Raw genomic sequence first — 13,083 nt, 5'->3', positions numbered from 1 at the left:
ACTTAGTATTGTATGGTATTAGCTTATTTTATAACGCTTCCATATAGAATTCCACATAATAAGGCATTCAGTGTGGTCCTGTGGTACTTTTTACAATGCTTTTTCTATTGTAGATTACACAATTAGTATTCTTTTTGCTGCAGCTGTAATGAAGTAATTTCCCTTGCGGGATCAAGTATCTATTTATTTATCTATATCTCACACACACGTGTGGCTAATGGTACTGGTTGGAGTTTTGCTCTCTTCTTGGATCGCAGTCAGCCGTAAATAGCCAAAATCATTTCAGGAACTTCAGACATTTCAGGCCCTCCCACAAACTGGCTCACTGACGCCCCCCCCCCCCCCCCCCCCCCTTTCCACCCACCCACTCACTACCCAGCTTCTTCTCAGAAAGAGCGACACCCTGAGCTGGGAAAGCTGTTTGATAACCAGCGTTCAGACACTGGTCGGAGGCAGGCAGGAGCCGCTGTCACGTGCCAGAACCAGTTGAATAATGAAGAGTCGTTGTTGTGTAAGCCAGTCTCTCCGCCTTACCTAACAATTAGCTAGTTTTGGTGATATAACTGAAACTTCAGTTACCTCCGCAGGTACAGATTAGCGTCCTCTACTCGGTAAAAGCGTCACGCCCATAAAACGGAAGCATGTCAACCGAAAAAGGTAAGACTATTGCCATTTTTTTTTACTCCCGTTCTGATAAATCGATATCTCAATTCTTAACGGTACTGTAAGTTTTTCGATTTTAAAAGATATATTAACACAGACACGTGAACAACGTATATGTGGCAGGACAGTTCTATAAACGGTGCATATTTGTATTACTTGTGTATTAAACTACGCTATAATGCGTTAGTGTGCTGGTGTCATATGCACAATTTTAATTCTCAACGTTATGTTAACTTTATGTGCATAAGGCAGTTGAATAAAAGGTGGAATATTTTCCTGAAATATTAACACGTGCAGTATTAAAGTATAAAAGTGAAAGTACTTATTTCGAGTAGAGTGCTTTAGGTTTAAGTAAACTGCTTACTTTTATTGGGAGGTCCCTGTTAAAACTTTTTAATAATTTGAATAATTCAGGTAGTTCTTTTGACACTTAGGCGACACTTTATTAAGATTATTGTGGGGCGTTACAGCGCATCCCACTCAGAGATGCTCTTCTGCATGCCTTAGTTAGTTGTAAACAAGTGGTTGTTTGAGTTAGTGTCCACTTTGAGCAGTCTGGTCATTCTCATCTAACCTCTGACATTAACAAGAGATTTTCTCTCAGAGAACTGCTGCTCACCAGATGTGTTCTATTTTCCTGCGCCTTGTCTGTGAACCCCACAGTTGGCTGTATGAGAAAATCCCAGCAGATCTGCAGTTTTTAAGATACTCAAATCAGCCCGTCTGGAATCAGCAACCATGCCATGTTCACCTTTCTTCCCCATTCAAATGTTCTTCATCATCTTGACCATGTCTACATGCCCTAATGCACTGAGGTGCTGCCCTATAATTGGCTCATTAGATATCTGCATTAATAAGCAGTTGACCAGGTGTTCTTACCAAAGTGGCTGATGAGTGCAGATATCAGCTGACTCATTATAGGCAAGAAACTGTGACTTAGCACTAAAAACTATTCAATTTATTGACTTTACTGTGCAGTAAGTATACACAATATAATGCTTTCTATAATTTGCAGATTTTTGGAGATCAATAAAGTATTTCTGATCTATCTGATTTTTCTTTAGTTATATTTATTATTTTTCTAACACAAAATGCTGAAAGTGAAAAAAATGTTTCTGTAAGGATAATGCATGAATAATGCATATTAGTCATTACCTCAATTTTCTGATATTCTTAAAACCAGCTGAATAATTTACTTGATATTAAACATCGACTCAGAGTTTCTGAGATGCATCATTTTACTGGAGCAGGAAATGACAATAAAACTAGAATGGAGACATCATTAAGTAACATTACATATGACATCCTCCCCAGTTCCTGACACCCCAGTGGAAGTCATTGTGGACCTTTTAACTAAAGCCCAGGACATAGCTGCATCCTGTGGGAATGTTCCAGAAGAGTTGACAAGCCACTTGCAGAAGGCTCTGGACATCGCCAGTGGCCTGGATGACTACCTGGAGAAAATGACCACACAGGAAAGTGAACAGCTTGCAGAACTTTTTAAGTAAGTCCTCACTTATAATCATAAAGCACAGCAAGCATTTGCTGTGTGAAATAAGCATTAACATATTCGATTACACTCCATTGTAGAAAGACTTTTTCTCATGACTGGGATCAAGTGCACAAGGAGGGCAAGACTATGTTCAAGCTTCCCAAGGAATGTATCACTGGACACGTTGAAGGTGGGACTTTCATACATGTGCTGCTTACACTATACCATTTTCTTTTTTACTGGTTTAGTCATATTGTGATAACATGATCTGTGATCTGTTTTTGGCAGGTCAAACGCTGAAGATGCTGATCCACATGAGTCAAGCAAAAAGGGTCCTAGAGATCGGGATGTTCACTGGCTATGGAGCTCTGTCGATGGCTGAAGCCCTACCAGAGGACGGGTGCTTAGTGGCCTGCGAGTTGGAGCCATACCTTAAAGAGTTTGCTCAGCCCATTTTTGATAAGTCTCCACATGGTAAAAAGATTAACGTCAAGACTGGAAATGCCATGGAGACACTAAAGGTGAATAAAAATCGATCAACTTTGGATCCTTTTGAAGGTCCAATGAACTGTTTTGCAAACTAAAAATACATTTAGGTAACACTTAGCCTTCACTGCGTGTCACATGCGTTCCATAATCAGAACAGTCCAAGGCTAACGCTGACCCTTTTTGTCAATAAGTGAACAAACTGTGGGTCATGGGGTCAGTTTTGTAATAACGTTGTCTCTGTTCCAGGAATTAGCCACCGCCGGTGAACAGTTCGACATGGTTTTCATCGATGCAGACAAAAACAACTACATCAACTACTACAAATTTATCATGGACAACAACATGCTCAGATTGCGAGGGGTCATATGTATCGATAACTCGCTGTTCAAAGCCAGGGTTTATCTTAATGAAACCACAGATAGCAATGGACTGGCCCTTCGCGAGTTCAACCAGTTTGTGTCTAATGACCCCCGAGTAGAGCAGGTGAGTTTCAGATGTTTTCGTGTTGCAGTCAGTTGTTTGTTGGTTAACCTTTATTCTAATAATGCCTCCTTGTTTGAAAGGTCATAGTCCCTTTAAGAGACGGCCTCACTCTTATCCGTCGGGTACCTCCGGCTGCTGAGTGCTTTCGGCATCAGGTACTGTTAACCTCCCTCAGTCACAGCTGATATACGTGCCTTCACTATTCACAGTATCAGCAATACTATAACATTAAATGCTAGATATAAACACCTCACAACTCAGGGATAAGCGGGATCCAAGTTTATCTCACCTACCAAGTAGTGATTTAATTCTTTTCATGACCCCATCAAAAGAAAGAGTTTACCATATAAACAATTCATCTCCCTCATCATGACACAAATGAATGAATGAAATAAAATGTTTGGGGCACTTATTCAGTGTGGTTAATTTTACTTACAGATGATCTAAAAGGTCTGTGTTGAGGTTTTTTCATACGGTGAAAAGTTAAATCCTATTTTAAAATATACCTGTTAGCACTTGTTAGCAGGAGCTTTTCTATGTTGATTTGTATCTGCTTACTTGTACTCCTTCTTTCACTGTGCCATTATTGATTCTATCTGTGGCTTCCCTGCAAAATCCTATTGATTTATGGATTACCACTTTGTAGTTCTGACTACGTTTTATTTACAGCATGTAATGATTGATGTGACGAGTTTCTCCAGGCATCATCATACTTACTGATCACATCTGCCTGTTTATTCTCGTTCATTAGTGTAAAATTACAGATGATGAGGTTTTCCGTGGGGTCACAGGGCGTTTCATCCTGGATCGAATGCGTCTTGACGGTAAGGTGGCCTATGTGACAGGCGCTGGACAAGGCATAGGCCGAGCATTCGCTCACGCTCTGGGTGAAGCTGGTGCAAAGGTGGCTGTGGTAGACCTGGATGGAGCAAAAGCTGAGACAGTCGTTGAGGAGCTCTTCCTTAAAGGTAACAAAAAACATACAAGGACTGACTTGAATGCCCTTTTTTTCACAGCCCATCCTAGTTTAGAGAATGGATTCCCAAAGTGGTCTGCAGCCTCCTGGTGGGCTATTAAGGTACTGCAGGTTGGCCCTGTGAAGTAGTGGTGTGCGGATCGATATTGACATACCGATTCCTCCGATACCAGTTATTTATGTTCTAGAATTGATTCTCAAATTAAAATATCAATATTTTAGTAATTTGGGGTAAATATGTAGTTTACCATTAACAGGAACACAGCGGAACTACTTCCTCTTCCGCCTTTCATAGTCATGTGCGAAATATGGCTGTATGAATGTGTCGCAGCCCCTTGACGTGCACACTCACAACAATGGCTGAGCGTAACTGGAGTCATGTGTGGACGTATTTTACCTCCACAAACAGCCGAGACGCGGTTTGCGATAACTGTGGCAGACAGTGAGGTGTTGTGGCAACATCACTAACCTCGTCAAACACCTCAGAGTAAATCATGTCACAGAATATGATGAGCTTATGTTGAGGCAAATTGAAGGGGAGGAGAGGTGCTGCTAGGGCGAGACAGACGTCTCTCACGGAGTCCTTTAGTGCTGCAGGCAGGCAACGTGTTCAAATAGCGCACAACTTCAGGTTTTTTATTTCTATATGATAATTCTGCATTTTTAAGCAATAAGAACAAGTAGTCTGATGTTCTGTAATCATTATGAAGCTATGGTTGTTATATAGGCTAGGACTGAATGGTCAGTGTTCATACTGTAAGGATCATGGCATATGTCTGTATGTCTCCTTCTTAACTGGTGAGCCAATCAATGTGAGACTTTACAGGAACATTGTTACATAGACAGTGATTATTAACATGTACAGGTTTCTGAAAATACTTTTATTACAAATCTAAATTCTTTGAATTTCTGTATATATTGTATATATATATATATATATATATATTTTGTATACATTAAGTTAATTTCATCATCTCCCCCCCGCACTTGTGATTTTACATTCTCCATTTGTGTTTGTTTCATTGAATGGACGTCACTCACGTAACTTCAAGGTCAACAAAATTTATATCTGGGACAGAATTTAGGGATAGAGTCGCCACTAAATATGGAATGAAGTCCACTTACTAGGATGGCTTTAATCCACAACTCCTAAAACAGTGTGGTTCAGTTTTATTCTGTAATCAGTAATTAAGGAAAAAAAGTTACTGGTTACTTTCCTTTCTTTACTCACTTGATTGTTGTTATGGTTGTTGTTCTTAAGTTGTTCCTTTCCTTAAAACTTTCCTTAAAGTTAATAAGAAGAACTACATTACAACCCTGATTTAACATAACTTGCTCCTTTTTTTTCGGACTGTTCACCCTGCTGTGACTCACTTGTTAAAGAAGTCCAAAGGAATGTGACGCTGAACAGCCTGGAGTCTCCCTGCTTTTGTTCGCTGCAATAGCCGAAATACTGCAGATGTCTTAAGATTGCTTGCGGTGCAGAACAATAAGTTCAAAGACATCGATGACAGCCAGAAATTAAAATGAAAACCTGTAAGAGTCACAACAATATGTTGGCCTCAAAGTGGTGAAGCTGGCCTTAAACTGGAAAATCTGCTATGACAGCATCACTGTTGAATAGCACGCTTCAAACCGGGCTTTATTTGTGAGAAAACAAGCATGCCCTGCGTTTATTCATTCAAAATGAGTTTCACATTGTGAATTTTGTCATTAGTTTGTGTCTTGACCAGCAGATGGCAGCATACTAAAGGATAAAATGTTTGATCAAACGTGATCTCACTATATCCACATTACTTAGGGCATTACTTTTTGTGTCAAAGAATCTAAAATGCCGAATTTTCTCACAGTACACCCCTGTGTTACTTTCAAACAGGTATCAATGCCATTTCGATAACAGCTGACATCAGCAAGTCAGATGACGTCCAGAGGATGATCGACGCCATCGTTTCCAAATGGGGAGTGATCCACATTGGTTGTAACAATGCTGGCATCAACATGAACTCAGCCAGCGAAGACACCAGTCTAGAGGAGTGGGACAAAACCTTTAATGTGAACCTCAGGGGGACCTTCATGTGCTGTCAGGTGTGTGTCACCTCCCATCCTGTGCGAGGGTAGTGCAATAGCAGTAAATATTATCAAGTATTTTTCCAAGTGATTTGGTCCTAATTAGTTTTGTAAGAGATTCACTCACATACACCTCTGCTTTGATAAACACTGGGTAGGAAGACGTTTTGTAGCATACAAACGGGTTTTATGTTTACCAGAACTGCCAGAAAATGTACTTAACCACTGTAGCTTTCGCTCATCTCACTGCACTAATTTTATAGAGTTGGTTTATTTCCATTACAAATTAAAAACTAATCTATAAACAGAGACAAATTCAAAATGAATCGTGCACTTATTGATCAGTCAGATTCACTAATAGGAAAGTGTTTGAATGAACATGTTTACTGAAGCAAATCTAAAACAGAGCTGCCTCTATAGCAGCTGAAGACTTGACATACATAAATCACATTATCTGTCCTTTTGTGACGGGTCATGTTTTCTTGCTGTTTTCGAAGCTTAAGAAGGAAAAAATCCTGATTCTGCACACACAACGAGTACAGTTCATGCAAACACCCCATAGCTGAAATGTTATTTTCTGTTAAAATGAAAAATGCATCCATCAGTTTAATATATTTACAAATTATTCCCAGTTAAATATGAGTAAAAAAGAGCCAAACAGATTCTCGGTGACGTATTCCTTCAGCACTCTATTTCTGTCCAAACTAGTTAAGACTGTGACCTAATTAATGGTCCAACCAGCTTGAGCTCCTTTGTAGAAACTAAATTTAGTCCTAAATTATCGAGCTGCTGCGAGACATCTATATGTACAACCTACAACCCCCCCCCCACGCCCACCCTTTTTTTTGTGCCGCTTTCAAATCCACACCAAACGTTTTCCCGTCTCCGACGATAAACTGCATGTTTTTGTGTTGATCTGTGCTCAGCTTTGGGCATGGCATATCAGGGCCTTAATAATAAGGTGTTTAACGTGTCTCTCGCCCCTCCGAATCCTTGCCTTAGGCAGCAGGTCGAGTGATGTTGAAGCAAGGGTACGGCAAGATTATCAACACAGCTTCCATGGCCAGTCTAATAGGTGAGTGATGATTCTATTTCCCCACTTTCTCTCTGGAGCCCCTCCATGTCTGCTTTTAATCTCTCCATTTGGCGTGGAGAGTTGGGCAGAGTGAAGGAGGGGGAGGAAGGGAGAGTTAAATACATTTGTGCTGTACAGCTATGTGGGTGAGTGCACATCGCATTAGATTTTCATCTTCAAACAAAGTCTTTTTTTTAGCAGTTTTCTTCGTTTATGAGAAACTTAAGGTGAGCCTTCACTTTTAAAACAGGATTAGGCAACTTTTAGCCCAGTTAAACAGTTCTATAGAGATGCATCCACCCCTGCATACAGTAGCAGTGTTGTGATTGCATCTCGCCGAGGCATTTTTGCATCATAATAAACATCCCCTCTCCGCGGAGCTGTCTGGAGGATGTGGAAGGCAACCTGAGGTCCAACTTGGGAGGGGAGGGTTCCTGTGCCGCGGCAAAACCCCAGCCTGTGCCAACGGCCTTGTTTGAACAGCGGAAGACACTTTTAGAGTTTAGTGGGAGCCTAGTAAAAGCCTTGTAATTCGCTGCACCGGTGTAATGTTCCTCCTCCAACAGGTTTCTCCAGAGGAACTGCAACACTTCATCAGCAGTATAGTCAAATCGCCAGTAAAGCGCCGTGCCATATGGACCCCAGTCCCGACTGCAGGGGCAATCTGTAAAACAGGAACATGCTGGTAAATAGAGGCCGGCATAAAGAAAATGATCAATTACTCGCATTACGCTCAGTCCTTCAGGAATTTACTTTATTGGTCTGGACATCTGTTATAATATTGTCATAATGTGTAATCAGATGGGACCTGTTCTAGCCAAGTGGACGACCAAAAAGCAGCCGTAAATGTCCAATTAAAATGCACAATGACAGCTTTTTGTCCATCTGCTGAATGGAATGTGCTCGTGGGCCTGCAAACACCCCCTCGACACACACACACAGACACTCTCTGAACATCAACAACTATTTTTTTCTGAATGACGGCCAGCAGCTCAAAGACACCCGGACAGGAAATATCTATCTTGATTTTTTTTTTTCTTTTCTTTTTTGGTTTTGACCTTACTTGAGGGATTTGTGACTCTCGCACTCATACCTGCAGATCTGCCCTGCATAGAAATGGACATAACAACAGCAGCTGGGAAAAGAGTACATCATTTGAACTCCTTATCTGCTCAGAAGAATTCAAAATTTAAAAGGCGTGCCTGATAAAGAGCATGTTTTCTCCCACTTGCAACGGGCAATAAGTAGGGTGAATGTTAAAGAGGGCTTTGGAAAATGCTCTCCTTCTACTTCTTTTTCGCTTCTCTGGGGATTACTGCTCTTTAAGACGGCGAAAAACATCAATGCAGGTTTATTTAAAGGATGAAGGCATTTTCTGAATGGTATTTTGCGGCTGTATCATCAGGTCTTGAGCAAGGATTAGTGCTGTTAGGCATTTTGAGCTGTGTTTCCTGTCCTGATAAGTCGGATTTCACCTTCAATCTGCGTGTAAGCCCTGGGCTCGGCTCATCCTCGCCTGCTCCTCTGAGGTCCCAGCCTACCCTTATCCAGCCCAGCCCAACCCAACCTTACCTTCCTCTGCAATCTCGTTGCTGAACCCTGCTCATGGCTACCATCCTCCTGTCCCACCCTTTACTTGTTATTTCTTCAACACATCCCAGCTTTTACCCCTACACTGCAAATTTTATTCCTCTTTGTCTTCTTTTTTCCAACATCCCTAAATTGCATGCAGGATGCTCCAGCCCTTTTCTCCTCAGGACCACTCTCTGCCTCTCCGCAGCTGGCTGGTATTTATCATCCCCGGTCTCACACTGAAGCCATTTGGCAGTCAGATCGGCGGGTGATGAGGTTAACTACTAAAGTTGTATGTAACTTGGAGCCTTCCTTGTGATGATTAATCAACCAGGAGAAAATGAGCCCCTGTCCCGGCATCCCATGCAGTGTGCAGCATCTGTGATGGTCAAGGCAAACAAATGGCTCCCTCCCTTTGTTGCTGAGGACAGAGCATAACTGGACATTATAAGCAATTAATTTTACCTAGCATCATCCACAGAGTCCCCAGCAGCTAATGGAAGAGCTTTTATGTAGTGTGCACAAGAAACCACAGGAACTGGAATGTGCACCGTAGAAGCTATTGGCCCGCTGTAAGAAGGAAACTCTTCAGTTAAGGCAAATGATAAAACAACAAGAGGCTTTAATAAGAATGTGAAAAGTGCATACCACTATTAATGATGCTGTAATTGTTGCCTTCTTAAATGGCACGTGCCACTTCCCGAAATGGACAGCAGTGACTTTTTTCAGTAACTCATTTTCTTTCCACCCTTCACTGTCCAGTCCCCCATCCTCAGAAGCAGCTTTCATACAACACATCCAAGGCCGGTGTGGTCAAACTGACTCAGACTCTGGGCACTGAATGGGCCGACAGAGGAGTGCGCGTCAACTGCATCTCGCCGTAAGTACTGCCTATTTTTGGCCTTCCTCGTCTTCCTCCAAAACACAGCGGCCCACCTTTTGATTATAGCAAGCTGCGAAAGGAGGCAGTGATTAGCGCCGTTTTGCTTTCATATGAAGAGCTCCCGTTTGAGGGGGATGCACTAATTTAAGTCCTCAAACAATGCATCAGTGCTTAATTAGATGACGTCTTGAGGGATGAATCAACCAAACACTTGCTCTAATTGTTCTGTTCAATTAGGGAATCAAATTTGCAACCTCACTCCAAGTGTCGGCGCAACAATAGCGCCCTTGTTTGTATCTATTTGTCTGTGAAGCTGAGCAGTAGGAAGAAAAAGGAGGAGAACACAGGAAGGGGGCTGTTTGAATGTGTGTCGGGAGGGGAGGTAGGGGTGGTGGTTGAGGGGGCGGGGGGGTGTTAAGTGAAGCATCTCTTAGCCCCAGCCATCCCTGAGCAAATCCGTCCGGTGGCACCGGGCGAGCCGGGCCCAGTCACAGCCCCAGAACAAAGCCCTCACACACGCGCCACGCTCAGCTTTATTTATCGGCAGCTTGTTTGCTAATTTTAATTTGCAAAGAAGCAATTCACTTCCCCCCCCACCCTCGCTAACCGGGTGTCTCAATGGGCCGCTGATTTCTTTGAAGTGACAGTCGGTAAATATGCATAAAAAAGGGACACAATTAGCGCTCACGAGGTTGACTGGAGCCTGATTCCATTGGCAACTTTAGCCGCAGCGGTGATAAGCTGCATTATCTAGAAAATTGGCTGAGGGAAAACAGTACCTCTGATTGCCAGGAAAGGTTCCAGATAACAGGGCAGCTGAAGAGAAATATAATTGAGGTGGAATATGTTAACCAAGGTGTCACACGCTCCTTGGAAGTGCTAATTTAGCCAAATGTTGGAATTCCATATCAAGGCACCAGGATACATCGAACAATGATTCAGGCCTCATGGCTTTTAGTCACTGTCACAGCGATTGTGGGGAAAGTCAGAAGTCGTCTCGTATTAGGCGCAGGCGGGCATGTTGACATATTTATTCAAATGTAAGCTCTGTGATATTTGACTGTAGAGGAGTGGAGAGAATGGCATTTGTTGTGACACGGCGCTATTAGATGCCAGTGTGCAACCAGCAAACTAAAAGCAGCGGTTTTCTGATAAACTTCGCCTAAATACTGTCTCGGCATCAAAGTAGCACATTTCAATGGGGAAATATAATAAGTATTTAACCAAAGGCTATGTGCAAATTATACCACACGTCCCCTCGTACCCATGGGCTCTTCCAGAGATGTGCCAGTCATTAAAGTGCCACCCGTCCCACAGTAAATATCATCAGAGATGCCATGCCATGCCCTTTCTGCAAAGGATAATTGGGTTTATTTTTGTCACCAAAGTGGTGGCTCTGAAACAACGCTGTCACTCCTGGCTCTGAACTGTGATGTCTTCTGATTTCATTGTGTGTGTCTGTGTGTGTGTGCTTTTCCCTCCTCTTTCGCTCTCTCACTTTGTCTGCTTCTCTTTTCAGGGGGATTGTTGACACCCCTCTCATCCACTCGGAGAGTCTGAGGCCTCTGGTGCAGCGCTGGCTGTCAGATATTCCTGCTGGTAGACTGGCTCAAGTGACAGACCTGCAAGCTGCAGTGGTCTACTTGGCATCTGATGCCTCTGACTACATGACAGGGCATAACTTAGTCATAGAAGGTGGGCAAAGTCTGTGGTAGAAGGGTTAGATGAAGAGATGAAAACTTTCCTCCCCCCTCTTCTTCATTCTCCAGGGATTAAAAATAGGTGGCATTCATATTATGTCCCTTTGAGACTTGAACAGTAATATCAGTTTAAATGAAACTGCAGTTTCTGGACAGGTGAGATCAGTTTTGGGAGTTTGGGGTTTTTTTTCTCTGTGCAGACTGTAGGCTTAGTTCAATGTCCGGTGTGGTACAACAGCAGAAAATGTTTTACTGAAAGGAAAATAAAGCAACAATGTTAAATACAGGAAAGAGTTATAAACATTTTTTTTATTACCAATTCTTTTAGCAGGAAAGTACCAAGCGTTACTTTCAATTGAGACCAAATTATCACAGTTTCTTTTTTGTTACAGTGTTTTATTCCCTGGATGCTGCTTAAACATACTGATGACTGTGACTGTAACACTTTATTGTATCTGCTCCAACACAAACACAGATAAATGCTGTCAAAAATACAAATGGGTAATAAAAAGTAAAAAGGTTTTGTATCGTAATGAACTGGGGGAAGTTATCCTTGCATGTTAAAGTGAAAGACTGTGTGTGACTGTTTTTTTCCCTCTCATTAGCTGCTGTTGAGTGCTGTGTACAACAATTAGTCCCAATATTAAAACCACTGACATGTGAAATGAATGATATTGATCATGTGTTTGCCGGCATCCTGGTGTCCCTGAACGCGGCTGGCTCTTCCCCATAGATGTGCCACAACGCAAAAATTGTTCAGGGACAAGAATGTGACAAAAACTCCTAAGGCGCTGACCTGACCTATTTGTCTATTAGGCAAATAGGAACAAGCTTGATCCACAGAGGCTGCTACCTTAAAGACCCAAAGGATCAGCTGCCACCACCCTGGCACCCAAAGCCACATGCCCTGGTGCGCTGTTTGGTATGACAAAGAAGACCTGCATAACAGGTACTTTTGATGTTTTTGCCGACAGCACCAGTAAACTGATATATTTTGTGAATTCTTAAAAACTCCAGAAATTTGCTCCTACACAATGTTTGCTTCATCGGTGACCAGTCACACCAGTGTGGGAGTGTTCTTGCACGTCTTGCACCTCGCTCTATTTCGCCTAGGACTCGTGCACCCAGCATGATGGACCGAGCAGTCACCAGTCCGCTTCTCTCTACCTCTTTCTTGCCAAATGGTCCCCAGAAGTGGTACTTGTGAGAACCATCTTAATTGCTCCATTAACTGTTTGTGTGCTGAAAAACAATACTTAAAGGAGAGGTTAGCAGAGGAGGTGACCCTGGTTGCCGCAATTACATGAAAAGTAGTGGCCAATTAGCGCTCTCTGCAATGTGACACTGTTGCTGTTTGTGTGAGCAACTTCAAGTTCTCACTGTTAGTGACCAATCTCTGATTTCCATAATTGTGAGATTGGTCATTAATCGGAATGGCTCGTGAGAGGATCCCATTAAGATATGGAGTGAGATCTGATCATCTCCTCTCTCTTCTGTATTTATCTCCAGCTGCATTGGCACATTGGAAATTATTGGGATTCTTATCCTCGTATTTTCTGGTGAAATATCAAACTTTGGCTCAGCATCTGGAGGTGAGACTTTGTAGAATTTGTTCACGAGTTTGTCCTTTGTAGGACTGTTTCACTGTTTTGCCACTGAGGGGCAGCATAGAGTCAGGTGCAG

At 42.4% G+C, this 13,083-nt stretch overlaps 1 protein-coding gene across 2 annotated transcripts; it reads left to right on the top strand.

Moving 5' to 3' along the window:
* Nucleotides 1-365: 365 nt before the first annotated feature.
* Nucleotides 366-11,971, top strand: zgc:113054 (uncharacterized). 2 transcript variants are annotated; one of them, XM_004567402.3, is made up of 12 exons: nucleotides 366-511; nucleotides 588-657; nucleotides 1,978-2,167; nucleotides 2,254-2,345; nucleotides 2,444-2,676; nucleotides 2,891-3,127; nucleotides 3,208-3,282; nucleotides 3,879-4,095; nucleotides 5,980-6,188; nucleotides 7,173-7,245; nucleotides 9,580-9,697; nucleotides 11,220-11,971. In XM_004567402.3, exons 2-12 carry the CDS (start codon nucleotides 642-644, stop codon nucleotides 11,413-11,415), a joined length of 1,656 nt encoding a protein of 551 aa, XP_004567459.2. In that variant the 5' UTR covers nucleotides 366-511; nucleotides 588-641; the 3' UTR covers nucleotides 11,416-11,971. The 2 variants fall into 2 exon arrangements, with proteins under 2 accessions (XP_004567459.2, XP_004567458.2); XM_004567401.3 differs by having other exon boundaries at nucleotides 366-657.
* Nucleotides 11,972-13,083: the final 1,112 nt, after the last annotated feature.

This window comes from Maylandia zebra, linkage group LG5 (assembly GCF_041146795.1).
Source record: "Maylandia zebra isolate NMK-2024a linkage group LG5, Mzebra_GT3a, whole genome shotgun sequence".
NCBI classification, from domain to species: domain Eukaryota; kingdom Metazoa; phylum Chordata; class Actinopteri; order Cichliformes; family Cichlidae; genus Maylandia; species Maylandia zebra.
The sequence above is the reverse complement of the archived record's forward strand: the minus strand, read 5'-3'. Positions and strand labels throughout refer to the sequence as shown.